This window comes from Salarias fasciatus, chromosome 18, assembly GCF_902148845.1.
Source record: "Salarias fasciatus chromosome 18, fSalaFa1.1, whole genome shotgun sequence".
NCBI classification, from domain to species: domain Eukaryota; kingdom Metazoa; phylum Chordata; class Actinopteri; order Blenniiformes; family Blenniidae; genus Salarias; species Salarias fasciatus.
Genome location: NC_043762.1, coordinates 23593939 through 23611580, shown reverse-complemented (window position 1 = coordinate 23611580; position 17642 = coordinate 23593939). Strand labels below are relative to the sequence as shown.

At 44.8% G+C, this 17642-nt stretch overlaps 1 protein-coding gene across 1 annotated transcript; it reads right to left on the bottom strand.

Moving 5' to 3' along the window:
- Positions 1-2003: 2003 nt before the first annotated feature.
- LOC115406107 (zinc finger protein OZF-like) lies at positions 2004-15752 on the bottom strand. The gene is made up of 2 exons (XM_030116012.1): positions 15566-15752; positions 2004-3058 (listed from the first exon to the last, which is right to left on the bottom strand). Exons 1-2 carry the CDS (start codon positions 15750-15752, stop codon positions 2004-2006), a joined length of 1242 nt encoding a protein of 413 aa, XP_029971872.1.
- Positions 15753-17642: the final 1890 nt, after the last annotated feature.

The window sequence follows — 17642 nt, the reverse complement described above, 5'->3', positions numbered from 1 at the left end:
CCCTGTTGACTGAATCCAGAACCAGCCGCCAGAGCACACGCCGCAAACCTGTGGAGCATCTGATGGCACCGTTTACCACCGCTGCAGACAGGACCAGGTTGGCACTCCCACCCCAGCCTCCCGAGCGGGCACCATGCGATTTCACACTCGGGCTAGTGACCCAGTCCTGGGCCAGATCCCGGACTGCCCGGCTGTGCCATCATTCCAGAACAGCATGCAGTGTGACTGGGGTACGCCCCTCGCTGCCAAGGGACCGGTGAAGGGCTACCTTGAATACTCCTGTGTGGATGGATGACCCTGTGTCACTGGCGTCCCGATCATCAAGGACTCCATGAGATTCTGCCTGTTGCCCACCTCCATTCCCTGGCCCGGCGGAAAGCCCATGCTGTCCTCTGAGAGAGACAGACGCATGGCTTCCTTTTTGGACCGCTGTTACGCTAACAGCAATCATGTGTTTGCATTGCATGAGCTCAGCTCCAAAGAGTGGTGCCTGTCTCCAAAAACTCCCTTTTGCACTCTGTGATGCATTCATATCTGGTCAGGATAACAAACCTCCAATGTGTAAAATAGATTCCAGTTCCTGATGCAAAATCATCTTCCTTCTTGCTTCAATAACCTTCATCGCAACCACTCGAGCAACAAGAAAATTGTAGTAACTAAATTGTTCAAGGTGAAAGAATGTAGGTCAAAATAAATAAAATACAGATCACATCAAATCAAACTTTATTTCTATAACACTCTTCATATTCAGAAAAACAATACAAAGTGCAAAACAGTAAAAAAAATCAGTATTAAAACAAAGCTGCAACTTCATCAAGGGCGGACACCACACACACACGTTTGTATTTCTATAGTTGTGAGGACACTCATTGACATAATGCATTTCCTAGCCCCTTACCCTAACCATCAAAAATAAATGTCTAACCCTAACACATACCCTAAACCAAGCCTAAGCCTAATTCTAACCTAAACCCAAAAATCAAGTCTGAACCCTCAAAAAGGTCTGTCGAAAAGTGAGGAACGGCAAAAATGTCCTCACTTTGTTGGTTAAAAAATAATTCTGGTCCTCACAACTGAGTATCTACAAGAACACACACACACACCTTTGTTGCATACAAGAGGGAGACATGGCATGGCACTAAGGGACCACCAGACCAAGGGAACCCCCACACCAAGGTGTGGAACCCCCCCAGGCAGCCAGGACAAGAGGACCCATGCACAATACCCCCCTCCAACAACTAACTGGATCAAACTCCCACTGTGAAGGACCCCTATATACATAGCCCAAATGCAAGCGGATCACACAGTCCACGGCTCAGACGCACACACACTACTGCCTGCAAAGGTGTCTGTCTGGCCCGTCGGAGGGACAGACAAAATGGCAGCCGAGCAAAACCCACTGGCCAAGCTGTGGACAATGCCCAGCCAAGGTTCTGAAGTGGTTTTGACCCCCCCAAAAAAATCCTGTAGAGGGTGCCTTTTTTTACATACAGATGGACAGACAGATGGACAGACAGACAAACAGACATGGTGAAAATACATCCTTGCAGATACTCTGTGGGCTCTAAAAAAAAACGAATGGAGAATATGACAATAAAGTGTACATTTGTCACTACAAAAATCATCAAAATGCACCAAGAGCCACAAACTATCTTGAAATACAGTAATGTCCACCAAAAATAGGGATTGTGTCCAAATTTTTTCCATAGGGGTCACGCAGAAAGAAGTCACGCGACCCAAATTTGCACCCTCAGGAAAGACTGCAGATGAAATGTAGCAATTTCACTCATGTTTAAGCATTTTTGTGAAATAACTATGTGTACATGCTGTGGACCAACAAAGGTACATACAGCACAATTTGGATTGAGAATAGATTTCCTCTAAACTGGATGATACCTTGCGATTTTGGGCTCAAGCTAAACTTCCTGAATGAGACCTCCCATAGAGTCTTTTATGAACTGATTTCTTTGTGAGATTACATGTGGTACGGCAATGAATAAGGATCAGCAAATCATTTCACAACAATTTGGCTTCTCTTCTGTGTGAGTTCTCATGTGGACTAACAAACGACTCCGCTGACTGAAACATTTCTTACATGTTTCACAAGAATACGGCTTCTCACCCGTGTGAGTTCTCATGTGGACCAACAGATTACTCCGACGAAGGAAACATTTTCCGCATGTTTCACAAGAATAAGGCTTCTCCCCTGTGTGAGTTTTCATGTGGGTCACAAAATTACAGTGGTCTCTGAAACTTTTTCCACATGTTTCACAAGAATACGGCTTCTCACCTGTGTGAATTCTCATGTGGACCAACTTATGACTCCGATGACCAAAGCTTTTCCCACATGTTTCACAAGAGTACGGCTTCTTGCCTGTGTGAGTTCTCATATGGACTAACAAATGGCTCCTTGTGCTGAAACATTTTCCACATGCTTTACAAGAATATGGCTTCTCACCTGTATGAATTCTCATGTGGACCAACACATGGTTTTGGTCTCTGAAACTTTTTCCACATGTTTTACAAGAATACGGCTTCTCACCTGTGTGACTTCTTGTGTGGCGTAACAAATGACTCCTTGTGCTAAAACATGTTCCACATGTTTCACAAGAAAACGGCTTCTCACCTGTGTGAGTTCTCATGTGGTCCAACTTATGACCCTTATGACTGAAACCTTTTCCACATGTTTCACAAGAATACAGCTTCTCAAATGTGTGACATCTCATGTGACGTAACAAATCTTTCTTTTGGTTGTAACTTTTTCCACATGTTTCACAGGAATAAGGCTTCTCACCTGTGTGAGTTCTCATGTGGACCAACAAACAACTTCTTCTGCTGAAACTTTTCCCACATGTTTCACAAGAATACGGCTTCTCACCTGTGTGAGTTTCCATGTGGACCAACAAATCATTCTCTTGGTTGTAACTTTCACCACAGATTTCACAAAGTTTCGTCTTATCAGTAACAGTTTCTAAATTCTGACATATTTTACGTTTTTTACGGCTAGTTTTACCAGATGTTTCCTCACAAAAAACCTTTTCACATTCAGCCTGCTTCTCTGACACAGGAAAGTTTTCCACAAGCTCACTATGAAATATAAAGATTTTTTTTACCTTTGGATTTATCGTTGATTCTAAGTTATTGGGTTTCTTCACATCGTGGACTTCAGAGTCATGAACAAGGAACTGATTAGTGTCCAGTGCTTCTTCTGGTTCACTCGGGTAACTTTGCTCCTCAATACTTTCAAACTTCAGTGGAAGCTGCTCTGCCTCCTGGCCGATACCCAGTTCATTGTTCTCCTTAGTCTGTGAAGGTTCTGGTTCCTCCTGGTTCTCTTTAAAGAGGAGAAGTCCTGGTTCTTCCTGTTCCTCTTTGATCTGTGGAGGTTCTGGTTCTCTCTGCTCTTGATAGTAGTTTGCTTCCTTTGCTTCCTGTTTAAAGAGCTGCTCCTCTCCACAGTCATGGTCCTGTTGGTGCTCTGGAGGGACAAAAAGAACAAGATAAGAATAGGAATGCCAAAACTGATTATTTTGATAATCGACTTGTCACCAAATATTTTTGCCATTCGTCGACTAATCAGTTCAGAAGTAAACCACAGCCTGTGGTTGCTCTGATAGAACCATCATTAGCTTCCAGCTTGAGGTGTTAAATGTATGTGCTCACTAAAAATAAAGAATTAAATCTGCAAGCAGGAATGACGGGTCCTCGTTGCGTGCTCCCACGCCCATGGGCACTCACGTCCATGTGCTCACGTATCCACGGGCACGTACATATAGGAGCAGGTACACAACACTTTTTGTTTCTCCCATCAGGCGCTATTGCCGATGGAGCTCGACATATCATTGTTACTTGATGCGGACTCTGATTTAAAGGTGCATTAAGGAGTTTTACAACCTTAAAAATACATATTTTCCACCATAAATATGTTACACATTTTTAATGATGTGTACAATGTGCCCTGACATATTCATTGCTAGTACTTCTAACAGCGCTAAATTGTCACTTGAAAGTTGCAGTGCCGGTCCGGCGCCAGAATTTTTTGGGGGAGAATTTGAAAGGAATGACGTAATGCGCGCTCCGGCTGGTTAGGTTTCGTTTTGTCCGCCATTACTCCGCCAGATGCTTAGTAAGCAACAACTGAGCAGGATCTTCCAGAAAGTAAGAAAAGACTGGCTTCTAGCACTGCCACAACTCCAGCACAGACTCCACCAGGTAAAAGAAACTTAAATTTTACTTGAGCGCTACTAAACGAGCGAGAAAGAAGTTCCCCTTTTCCGCACATGCGAGCCACAGGGACGAGTTTTTCACTAAGCTGCATTACGCCCAAGGCCTGCAGGGGGCGCTGTTTTGCATAAAAGGTGCAAACTCCTTAATGCACCTTTAATGTATAAATGTTCAAATGTTCAGGCAAAACAGAGCATGTATACACTACCTCATGTTCCCCGAAGGGGGTGCTATGACTATAACAGTGTCTACCATAGGGATGTGAGCAAAAGTGGCTTCTGCAAATGTAAGTTTTAAAGCTCGTGTCCGGAGTTTCCGTTCCTTTCCCATGTATGTATCATTTTTTAACAGAGCTTAAATGTGTTAGTCTGGTTCGATGCTATAATATAATATTAGCATAAAGCAATATAAAAATTTATTTATGAGCCCCGCCTTTGTCTCATAGACCCCCATGTTATCCGAAAAAGCACCGGTCAGCATCTGTCAATAGATTTCGAGGTTCCGCCTTGTCATGCTGTCAGTCAACATGTGCACACAGCCAGAGAGCATGCGCACTCGCCCAGGCAGAGGTGAGTCAGCTACGCAGCAGCTGCCGCACTGACCTCGGATATATCCATGGTCTGCTGAACATCCACCGTAAACAGCTAAACATGTAGGATGCTGTAGGAGTCAGAGGCTCTCATTTTCACAATTACAGGGGTGTGGCTTGGTCGCTCATGAAAGCAGAGGGAGGGCGGAACCTCGAGAAGTTGGATTAAAAAAAACTCTCTCTTTGAAAACTCCGGACAAGAGCTTTAAGTTGAATCAGAGCTTTTGCAGCCCACTTCCAGTTTCCAGCAGGTGGCACTATGACTGAATGGATCTTGGCATAGAGATGCGATTGTTTCAGCCTTCTGACCATGCATCTAAAGTTTGAGGCATTTTGGTGCACGTATATGAAAATTAGACAGCACTTTCTGTTTGATGGGAAAGGTGGAACATCAATGAGGCTGACATGGCCACGCTCCTTTTGTGTTCAACAACGTGGTAAGAACATTTCATCAGTCTGTTCCCTTCTGTATAAACTGTCCAGTTTTGAGTTGTGTAGGAGCTTCCACCTGTGAGATTTTAACCCTTTGTAAATGCACAGTTCACACAAACTGTTGGACTTCATGTTAGTGGGACGGCGTGGCTGTTGCTGTTGCTTTGGTGTGGCCGACGTGCTGCATTGGCCCACAAATATTCTTGAATGTACGTGAAAGTTGCTGAGCAGACGAGAGATGAAAAACATCTGAAATTGTAGGGGGCACTATAGAGTCATTTTGCCAAACTAAAATGAATATGGTTGCATACACTCATTGAGGGTGAGAGTCTGATGAGACATGACAAGTTTGGTGTTGACTAATTTCTGTGGATTTTATAAGACTTCGCTTATTGGTGGCTATTTTGAAAAATCAAACAAATAGCAAACTTGTTCATCCCACAAGGTGTCAAATTATACAGATCTGTACATCTGGACATCTGTACCTGTCCACCAACTTTCATCCAGCCACTGATTCTTTGAAAATTTCTAGATGGCACTGTGAAGCCTCTTCGCCATGGCTGTGTCTGAATGAAATATGTAAATGTTCACCAGACCTGAATTTTGTTTCGGCCCCCTGAACATGCTACGGTTGCGTAGCACATTGAAGTTTGCCACGCCCTGGAACATTCACCAGCCATGTTCTCAGGACATCATCTCGACGGGCTCAAGGTGCTTACCAACTCTGAGGCTGCTTGATTACCCCGATCTCGGCTACTAAATTGGGGGAATTCAAGTTTATTTTGTAGCCAAAATTCCACCTAAGTAGCCAAAATACAATGCTCTATTTTAGTCACCTTTGCATGCAGTATAGTGGGTTTTCATTTACTTGTATGCATCATAATAGTTTTCTGTATTCTTAGATGTTTCAGTTACCTGGTGTTTTGAGTCAATTAGTGTACAGTACGACTGTGACTTCAAAGCACCTCAACAATTTATACGATTCAGGGAGCTCCGATTTTATTATTCAACATCCATCCACCCATCCATTCTCTACTGCTTATCAGGGACCGGGTTGTGGGGACAGCAGTCTCAGCAGGGATGCCCAGACCTCCCTGTCCCCAGATACTTCCTCCAGCTCTTCCAGGAGGATCCCAAGGTGTTCCCACACCAGCCGCGAGACATTGTCTTTCCAGCGTGTCCTGGGTCTTCCCCGGGGCCTCCTCTCGCCCTTAACAGATGCCCAAGCCACCTCAGCTGGCTCCTCTCGATGTGGAGGAGTAGCGGCACTACTCTGAGCTCCTCCCTGGTGACTGAGCTCCTAACCCTATCTCTAAGGGAACGCCCAGCCACCCTACGAAGGAAAGTCATTTCAGCCGCTTGTATCCGGCATCTTGTCCTTTCGGTCATGACCCAAAGTTCATGACCATGGGTGAGGATGGGAACGTACATTGACCAGTAAATTGAGAACTTCGCCTCTCGGCTCCTTCTTCACCACAACGGACCGATACAATGACTGCATCACTGCAGACACTGCACCGATCTGCCTGTCAATCTCACGCTGCATCCGTCCTCCACTCGTGAACAAGACCCCAAGATACTTAAACTCCTCCAATTGAGCCAGGGTCTCTCCACCGACCTGGAGAGGGCAAACCACCTTCTTCCGGTCGAGGACCATGGCCTCGGATTTGGATGTGTTGATCCTCATCCCTGTTTCTTCACACCAGGCTGTGAACTGCCCCAGTGCATGCTGCAGATCTGGGTTTGATGAAGCCAACAGGACAACATCATCTGCAAAAAGCAGAGACGAAATCCTGTGGCTACCAAACTTGACCCCCTCCAGCCCCTGGCTGCGCCTAGAAATTCCGCCCATAAAAATGATGAACAGAACCAGTAACAAAGGGCAGCTCTGTCGGAGTTCAACATGCACCGGGAACAGGTCCGACTTACTGCCAGCAATGCGGAGCAGGCTCCTGTTTTGGTCATACAGAGACTGGACGACCCTTAACAAGGGGCTCTGAACTCCGTATTCCCAGAGCACCCCCCCACAAGACAACACAAGGGACGTGGTCGAATGCCTTCTCCAAATCCACAAAACACATGTGGACTGGTTGGGCAAACTCCCACGAACCCTCGAGCACCCTATGGTGGTATAGAGCTGGTCCAGTGTTCCATGACCAGGACAAAAACCGCATTGTTCCTACTGAATCCGAGGTTCGACTATCGGTCGAATCCTCCTCTCCAGTACCCTAGAGTAGACTTTCCCAGGGAGGCTGAGGAGTGGGATCCCCCTATAGTTGGAGCACACCCTCCGGTCCCCCTTTTTAAACAGGGGGACCACCACCCTGGTCTGCCAATCCAGAGGCACTGTCCCCGACCGCCACACGATGTTACAGAGACGTATCAACCAAGATAGTCCCTGCACATCCAGAGACTTAAGGTACTCAGGGCCAATCTCGTCCACCACCAGTGCCTTGCCACCGAGGAGGTTACCAACCACCCCGGTGACTTCAGGTTGGGTGATGGGCGAGTCCGCATTCCTTCCACTGTCCAACAATATCCCCAGCTGAGGTCAGCAGCTCTCCGCCTCCACTGTAAACAGTGTTGGTGGAGACCTGCTTTCCCGAGTCCTCCTCCATGACCTCCCTGAACTCCTCCCAGACCCGAGTTTTTGCCTCCACAACCACTCGGGCTGCAGTTCGCTTGGCCTGCCGGTACCTGTCAGCTGCTTCGGGAGTCCCACGAGCCAGCAAGACTCAATAGGACTACTTCTTCAGCTTGACAGCAGCCCTTACTTCCGGTGTCTACCACCGGGTTCGGGGGTTGCCGCCACAGCAGGCACCAGAGACCTTACAACCACAGCTCCAAGCAGCTGCTTCGACAATGGAGGTGGAGAACATGGTTCACTCGGACTCAATGTCCCCAGCCTCCCTCGGGACATGAGAGAAGGTCTCAGGGAGGTGGGAGTTGAAAACCATGCTGACAGAGGGTTCCACCAGACGTTCCCAGCAGACCCTCACAAAACGTTTGGGTCTGCCAAGTCTGTCCGGTTTCCTCCTCCGCCAGCAAATCCAACTCACCACCAGATGGTGATCGGTGGAAAGCTCTGCTCCTCTCTGTACCCGAGTTTCCAAGACACGCGGCCGGAGGTCAGATGACTCGACAACCAAGTCGATCATCGAACTCCAACCCAGGGTGTCCTGGTGTCAAGTGCACTTATGGACACCCCTGTGCTCGAACATGGTGTTAGTTATGGACAAGCTGTGGCTCGCACAGAAGTCCAATAACAAAGCACCACTCGGGTTCAGATCAGGGAGGCCGTGTGACCCAATCATCCCCCTCCAGGTCTCACTGTTGCTGCCCACCTGGGCGTTGAAGTCCCCAAGTAGAACAATGGAGTACCCAGTTGGAGCATTGTACAGCAACCCTCCCAGGGACTCCAAAGAAGGCCGGGTAATCTGCACTGCTGTTCGGCCCGTAAGCCGAAACAACAGTGGGGCACCTGGCCCCAACCAGAAGGCACAGGGACACGACCCTCTTGTTCACTGGGGTGAAATCCAACACATGGCAGCTGAGCTGTGGGGCTATAAGCAAACCCACACCAGCGCGCCGCCTCTCACCGCGGGCAACGCCAGAGAAGTGGAGAGTCCAGCCCTTCTCGAGAGGTTGGGTTCCAGAGCCAAGGCTATGTGTGGAGGTGAGCCTGACTATATCTAGCCAGTACCTCTCAACCTCCCTCACAAGCTCAGGCTCCTCCCCACCCAACAAGGTGACATTCCATGTCCCTAGAGTTAGTCTCTGTGTCAGGGGATTGGGTCGCCGGGCACCCTGCCGTCGTCTGCCACCCAATCCACATTGCAGCCGACCCCTACGGTTTCCTTGGTGGGTGATGAGCACACCGGAGTGAATATTTTTTTGATTCATTTCTTTTCCCCTTCACTTTGTGGGCCATTTCAACATTTTAAACAAGGTGCAGCTACTTCTCAGTAGGGTGTCAGCGTCTACACGCAAACGTGTATACGGATAATCAATCATCACCATTTCGGAAAATCAATAACCATGTACACATCATTTTCCTCCTCCTCTTTGTTCTTTTTTCACCTATATATAATGTTTTTGAGGTCATGATTTTGCCTGAAAGCTTCAGATAACAACAACAGCTAACTAAATGTTCCCTCTCGTGCAGTTATCCACATACATAATAGATACATGCGGTGCAATGTTAGGTTGATTTAAGAAAAAAAGGCAGCCACTGTCAGTGTTGCATTCAAGTTGACTCGGGGACATGACAGAAGTAAACGACGAGTGGAGCACTGTGTTGCAGCTTTTGTAACAAACTGGAAATACTGCTGGGTGTAGCCTGTGTCAGGCAAAGCTGGTTTACAACAGCAGCATGGGATCCAGGAGAGACGCTGCTGCTGGCATCGGTGCTACCACAAGCTAGCATGAGGGATTTTATATACAACAAATCAAAGAAATGTGACAAAACACTTAGTGAGCATATCATCAACTTAATAGCTGAAATGGTGGCCCTTTTGTGTGATAACTACTGGAATGTCTTTCATTTAATGGGATTATGAGGTGCTGTATTTCAGTGGAGACAGAGCCCTCTGGTGGTTATACAGCACAACTGGGATAGAAAAAGATCACAAATCTCTGACGCCATGTGTGACTGGTTACACGTTGGATGGAAGTCCTGGTTACATGTGTAGAAACAATTGTAAACATTGACATCCCTACTTCTCGGTATACATAAATCCAAGTAATCAAACATGAGAGAGACATGAGAACTTAGGGGTGGGCGATATGGCAAAAATGTCATATCACGATTTTTTAAAATTAATATCACGATCACGATTTTATCACGATTCTTTATTATATTGATTTTTCTAGACGAATTTGCAAGTTTGACCATTTTTTCCCCCAATGTTAAACATATAAAACGTATAAAATGTATTTAAACATGTAAAACCCTAAAAGAAAAAAAAAGACAATTTAAGTAAAGAACAGCAATAGAGTGCACTTTTGCAACACAAAAACTAAATACACCAAATAGATTATTAAAAAGGGTCAATAAAAATGCAAACTTAGCTGGTTACCTCTTAAAGGGCAACAATTTAGAACAAAAACAATTTAACTTTAATATCTATAACCCGAGTGAATAATACAGCTGCTTGAGATCATTTTTTTGTTCAGAGATCTAAGCTTTTATCTCCTTTTAAAAATGAGGTAAACGATAATGAACAATAAAGTACACTTTTGTAACACAAAAAACTAAACATATCAAATAGCTTTTTAGCAGTTTTAATGGGATAAAGTTTTAATAGCTGCGCTATATGACCACTAGAGGGCTCTGTCTCCACTGAAATACAGCCCCTCATAATCCCATTAAATCAAAGACATTCCACTAGTTTCAGCTGTTAACTTGATAGTATGTTCACCAAGTGTCTTTTCACATTTCTGTGATTTGTTGTATATAAAATCCCTCATGCTAGCTTGTGAACTGCTAGCGGTAGCTCGCTAGCTAGCGTTAGCGTTGGTGATAGCTTCAGCGTCTCTCTCCAGCTTTTCGGGGTGTTTCTATGGTGGCTGATCTCTTGTAGATCCCGTACTGCTGTTGTAAACCAGCTTTACCTGACACAGCCTCCACCCAGCAGTAGCACCAGTCAGAAAAGCTCCACAGCGCTCTGCTCGTTGTTAGCTGCCTTTGCAACCCCGAACGCAGCACTGGCTGTGGCTGCGTGTTTTTTATTTTTTTTTTTCAAATCATCGTTAATGTTGCTCCGCATGCATTTATTATGTATGTGGATAACTGCACTAGAGGGAACATTTAGTTAATATTATCTGAAGCTTTCAGGTAACATCATCACCCCAAAAAATATTATATATAGGTGAAAAAACAACGAGGAGAACGTGCCCTATGGACGATTTAACGATCTTTCTGATTTATGAGATCGTCCTGACGTTATAATCCTTAACGACCTTATATAGTCATATCGCACACCCCTATGAGAACTCCTGTCCAGCATGTTCCAGCTCTCTCCCTGCTTCAACACATCATGCACCGAGCAATGTCCAGTCTTGATCCTATCAGAAAAGTAGGTGTGTTTTCAGTTCTGCTGGTTAGACTCAGCACCACGTGATGAAGAGGGCTATCGTCACTAGCTAGAAACACTAAGCAGCAAGAAGAACCGGGGGTGATCCCAGCAAGGATCACAGGCTACAAAAGCTCATCATGATTTACCGTTTGTCATATAAAACCTTGTAAATTTCTTTTGATATTTACAGAAATGAAGAGGAAAAGCAGCGTTTGTAGTTTTTTCTTGCCAAAGAGAAAAATGAGTCAAATAGAAAGTGAACAACTGAGCGAAGCAGATGGACAAGAGGTGGAGGGAGACAGGATATGAAGATGACGCAGAAGAAGAGAGAGAAGGGCAACAGAAATGTGACATAGAGGCCAAGACGAGCAGGGACAGGAGGAGGGAAAGCCCACAGCGGCAAAGATATGGAGGAGGAAGAAGATCACCATGATGAGGAGAGAGAAAGCCAGAGACACCATGACACACAGAGATCAGACAATGGCTGTGTTCGAAATCGCATACTTACCTCCTACTCATACTAACTTATTGAGTATGCAGTGCGTTTACACTGGCAGTATGCGATTTGTGATTATGGCAGAAGTTCCCGGATGCATACTGCATTCGCCAGAAATGTTGAGTATACATCGTGGGTTTACTACTCATAGTGAAATTGCCCAAGATGCAACGCGACGGACAGCGGGAGACGGTGAGCCGATCTTCGTTGAAGAGCCGAAAAAACTCTCCGTCGGTAAGGCATCATAACTGGTCCAATTCCGTTATCAAGACAACGGTCCAAACGGCGATGTTAAGCAAGATATATTGCTGAAAGGTTGGCTTTTTGTTTTCAAAGTAAAAGCACAGATTTATCACTAAGGCTTTTTTGCATGAGAAAGGAAAAGGGGTGGTTTATTTTTTTGAAAATAACCGGAAGTGCGTTGCTCACTGCGGCTGGCTTAAATTTCGCCAAATTCGTCCGAACAAAATCATAAACGGTTGGTATTCGGACAAATAAACGACACACTCGGGCTCTAAACGGCCACTTTGTTGCCTAATTTAAAAAAAAATCTCGACAAAGTTATACATTTGAAGAGTTTAGAGCTAAAGTGAAATCAGCTTTTGTAGTATGCTGCAGTGTAAACGCTTTGCATACTGTCTGATGGACTGGGTATGCAGTATGCAGTGTGGACAGTATGGGTATGGCAGTATGTAGTAGGCAGTATGCGGTTTCGAACACAGCCAGTGAGAGGAAAGAAGCATCACTGAGCTCCAGTCCAGCTGCTCCACATGGTCTGGAAACCGTTGCTGCATAGTCTATTAAGTTAAAAACGAACTAATATAACATGACAAAAAATGGACAATTTGCTAAAAGACATATTTAAGAGGCATTGCTTCAACGTCTTCAAATAAATACAATGACACGTTTGCTTGAATATGAATAAAAGGGGAAACCTGTAAGTGTCAAAGTGTGATGAGATGGATTTTGTGCATGATGTATTTCGATGTCTTGCTCAGGTCAGATCAAATGAAATAACCTAAAAATAATCTCCCAGTAGGCCTGGGCGATTTTATGATCGTGATTAGTGATCGTGATTAATTTCCAGTCGATCACGGTGATCAGCTGTGAGCACATTTACTCGATCAGAGATGGCAAAAATGTGCGTGACCACAGCCAATCACAGTCGACTTTTTCCTGCTCAACTTCCGCCTGTAAGTTGTCTGAGAAGTAAACAGAGATAGAGCTGAACGTGGAGCCGAGGGCAGTGGAGCAGATGAAGTCAGCCATGCCTCGGCGTTATCCTCTGAAGATGAGGCTGCTGCTGACCAGACAGGCTTTTCCACGCCGCACCGCTGCAAGCAGACCGATCCGCAAGGAGTCTGGTCTTTTGAGTATATGAACTACTTGTGATAGAGTTTAACTAACAATCGTTCAGTTCTTCTCTTTTACTGAAAAAACGGTGCATCGCATCATTGAATATATCACCACGTCTTGCCGCTAACGCTGTTCTTCTAACAACATGCAGAAAGCCTGCAGCGCTGTTCTTCCTCTGTGGTGTCTGTATAAAATAAGGTTGAACATGCAAACAGCACACCTAGTGGCATGAAGTGCAAATGCAGTCATGCCGTCGTCTGTGCGCCGTGGTCTGAATGGAGATCTCCCTGGTTTATATTAACGATTTATGTTCTAAATATTTCAAAACCAGAATATTGATCTTAACACGAATGTTGACTGCACGTAAACGTAGCCAGTGTCTTTTCAGGCCACTGCACCATACGAGCAACATTCTAAGAGGAGAAAAATGATCACACACGCGATTGCTTTTGTCCATTTTTTTAATATTATTGTAGTTTTGTACTGTTACATTTTAAGTCTCATCTGTCCAGTCTAGATTATTTAAATTTTGTACGTTTGATGCAAGCATTAATGATGGCAGCAGCATATTTAGCATCAGAACTTGAAAATAATGTTTACATTCTAAATCGCCTTCATTATCCTCAGAGGGTTTCTTTAGTTTTTTTAATCTTTTATAGCAACAAAAATCCTCAGGGCTGTAAACTGTCACACTTTAACCGATCATTTAGTTCTTCTCTTTTACTGAAAAAACGGTGCATCGCAAGATTTTATTATCTTCGTGCTTGATGTTTTTTCCATTTACTGCACCGCTAAGTGAAATTGTTCTTATAGTTTTCAATGTTTATATTATTTAATTTGCATTGCTATTTATTTGGCTTGTTAATAAAATGTTAAACTATTCTATAGTTGTAGTTTTCAGTTCAGATGCTTTAACACTGGTTTAAAAACAATATAACATATCGTGATTATAATTAAAATTGAATGATATGAAAAAAAATATCGTGATCATTTTTTTTGCCATATCGCCCAGCCCTATCTCCCAGGCTAAAATGTTGGTGTGTATTAACACAGCCTGATGGTGAGAGCAGATTAATGATACTTCCAGACTGATTGTTTGTACTAGTTGTTCTGTTGTATGATGACTTCAGGTGTAATCCAGATGGTCCTTCCTCCCCCTCAGCTCTCAAGACAGATCCCAGTCCAGGTGTGAGATGCCAGAGCAGCCAATGAGCAGAGCGTCCAGGAGGAGCCAAGAGAAGCTTCAGCAGTCACTGGAACAAATCTCATCCCTGGTCAGAATATTCTCAATGGAAAGCTGCAGCTTCCTGTTTTTCGTTCAGCTGTTAAAGATATAACAGCTTCATGCTTTCCATTGTGACAGTATGTATGTACTGTGGGACAAATGACGAGAATGTCTGTTCTAAGTAACAACAAAAGTGATGTCCAGTGCCTTATTTGAGTGCTTTGACCCATTTATTTCCAGTGTTTTATGCTCACCCGAGTACAGCTCAGTCCACAGATCTTCATGTTTGTCTTTGGAGACTTTCTTCTTGTTCAAATGCTGCTGCAGCGCTGCCACTCCGACACACTTCAACACTGTTTGCTTCTCCTCTGACACATCTGCCACTCATCACCTGTGTCTGACCTGAACAGCTTTCCTGTGATAATGTCCCACCTACTGTTACCATGCTTCCATCTACTATTCAGTTACATCAGGCTGTCGGGTCACTTGCTCCCAATTTTAAGTGTTTGACACGAGAGACGTGACATGACATTAATTTTGTCTGGATGAGGAGGTGAGTCCATGAGATCTTGTGGTGTGTACACATGGTTTCTCAGAAAATTAATGCTCTGTGATCGCACGCACGCACGCGTACGTACACACACACACACACACACACACACACACACACACACACACACACACACACACACACACACACACACACACACACACACACACACACACACACACACACACACACACACACACACACACACACACACACACACTTCTAGACCCACCCCTGTGAGTGGACATTTCCAGGGAGTAGGTAGTTGAATGTTGTTGCTTCATTTGCATTTGGGGGCGGGGCTTAGCCTGAGGTCTAAAGCATGGATTGTTGAGAGGAGGGGCAGCAGGTCCATTAGTGTGAAGTGAAAGTCCAGTCACGAGAGTAGCGTTGCAGCTGGAGGCAAATATTCAGATCTCAATATTAATATCTGGATACAACGACCAAATATTCAGACATTCAGGTGAAGCTCGGCATATTTCCTCTGGGGGAAAGGGAGATGATGTGTTTACTTCAGTGTCATGCTGTGCTGTTGCTGGAATTACACTTCCACACCAGAGGATGATGGAGATCCTCCACCACTCATATTCATGTGTTCATTCACATGTTTCCATACCTGTTCTGTGTCTGCGCTGACCATCAGTCTCCATCTCGTTCTGGACCACAGTTTCTTCAAACACGCTGGATATTTCCACAGCAGCAGCAGTTCGTCTCTGGCTGCTGAAGTCTCTCAAACAGTGGTGGGAATTGTCACTTTCACCATCAGGAACAGTCACCTCAACAAGCTCTTCCTCCTCCTTCATGTGTGGAGCTTCATGTTCCTCCTGCTCCACACTGGAGCTCATCTTCTGCTGAACAATGTGTTGCTGTGGATTCTCTGGAGGGAAACAAGACAAAAGTCACAGATGTGATGGAAGGGAAGATTTTACACTGATGGATGGATGAGACAGGACAGACTGCATTTAAAAAACATTTCCAAACAAAAAGTTGCTCATTTCAAGAAAACTGTAGTACACTCCTGTTTCACTTTCAACAACAACTGCAGCTGCAGCCTCATTTCTGTCTGCTGGCTTCTGAACAAATGGAACAATCCTCCACCACTCACATTCATGTCTTCAATCACTTTTACTAACCTGTTCTGTGTAACTTGATTTGAGGTTTAAAGTTGATTTGCAGCAATCTGCGCTGGCGATCAATCTCCTCTTCATACTTCAGGATAGTTTCTTCAAACACGGTGCAGATTTCTCCAGCAGCAGCAGTTAGTCGTTGCTTGATAAACTCTCTCAAAGCCTGAACTGAACTCATTGTTGCTGCACGAGATGAAATATTTCCTCTGTGAGAAACGAGTCACACCATCAGCATCGTGTATCTATGAATGAACACACCAGCAGCTGAACGCAGGAACAGGAAGAACGTTCAGACGCCTTAAACAATAAAAGCGTCCACTTCAGAGTAAAAGCATAGACAAATAGTCGCCTTTAACTTCAACAGTCCTTGACAGCCTTAAAGCAGTTGTTAAAGCAAAACTAAGTAACATGTTTACCTCAATAAATGCTTTTCAGAATCCCTGTGGGGGTGAACAACTTGGCGTGGTGACTGGCTGGTTCCTCCCCTCCCCCCAGTGTCTGTGTCCTGAAAACAGCACTTGCAACTTTCAGAGGATCCGACCCGACTACAGCTCGCGAGAACAAACCTGCTTTACGGCACTCATACAGAAGTACAAGTATAAAAGTGCTTAAAACAAACATGAAACCCGCGCTAGCGTTAGTAACACCACCCTTTGGTGCTCACGGATGGTAGAACCAAAAAGACAGAAAAAAACCACGTGATCTACCCAGCAACCAATGCCACAATTTTGAACAAGGGGAAAACAACGCCTTTGCAGCATTACCATCTACTTACAATTCTGTGATATTCAATAGACTACTGACCTTATTGTGAGATGAAGGAGGTCACACCTTGTACATTAGGATGAGCGGTAAGTTTCATCTTGTTACGCCCTGAAATATTCACAGTCCTGAAGCTGCACCCACTGAGGTCAAACACATGAAAAGAGCGATTTTAGCAAAAAAATAACTTTTTTTGAGCTGGATATGGATCCTCTCAGGTCCGAGGTGGAGGTAAATTAGGAGAAGCTCTTTGGAAGAATAAAAAGTGGAGTTAAAGGAGAACAGAAAAACACTGTCTGGAGGACAATCACTGAACCGTGTTGCCTGGACGAACGGACACCGGTTGAGGTCTGAAGAGATTATAGGTCCGTTAATTTAACCCTGATATTACAAATAATGAGGCTGACTCAAGTTATACAGCTCGGATTTTTATTGTTTCATTTATTTATGTCTCAGAGTCAGATAGCAGCAGAACCGTGGCCAGGTCTCCTCCCCACAGCACTGACAGTCCCAACGAGACACACACACCCAGCACCAGACCCGGTACCGAGCAGGACCCCAGACCAAACAGGACACAGGACGGAGCAGACCCGGGACTCAGGCCTCGAGGCGGCGCATGCCATCCGCTCCCATTGCTGCTTAAATTAAAGACAATTTATAGAAGTCTGAATAAAATGTTTGTCTAAACATCCTGTGTGTATTTAATCTCCCTTTAGCTAATATGTTATTTCTCGGCTACTGGCATCACATCACTGATTAAATAAATAATTTGCTAAACTTTAGATCTTATTTACATTTCCGTAA

Bases quoted from the DNA above. Each gene is read 5' to 3' on its own strand.
- LOC115406107 (XM_030116012.1), bottom strand. From the start codon at position 15,752: ATGAAGGAGGAGGAAGAGCTTGTTGAGGTGACTGTTCCTGATGGTGAA. The intron at 3,059-15,565 runs GTATGGAAACAT...TTCCTGTGTCAG, and splicing joins TCAGCGCAGACACAGAACAG to AGAAGCAGGCTGAATGTGAA.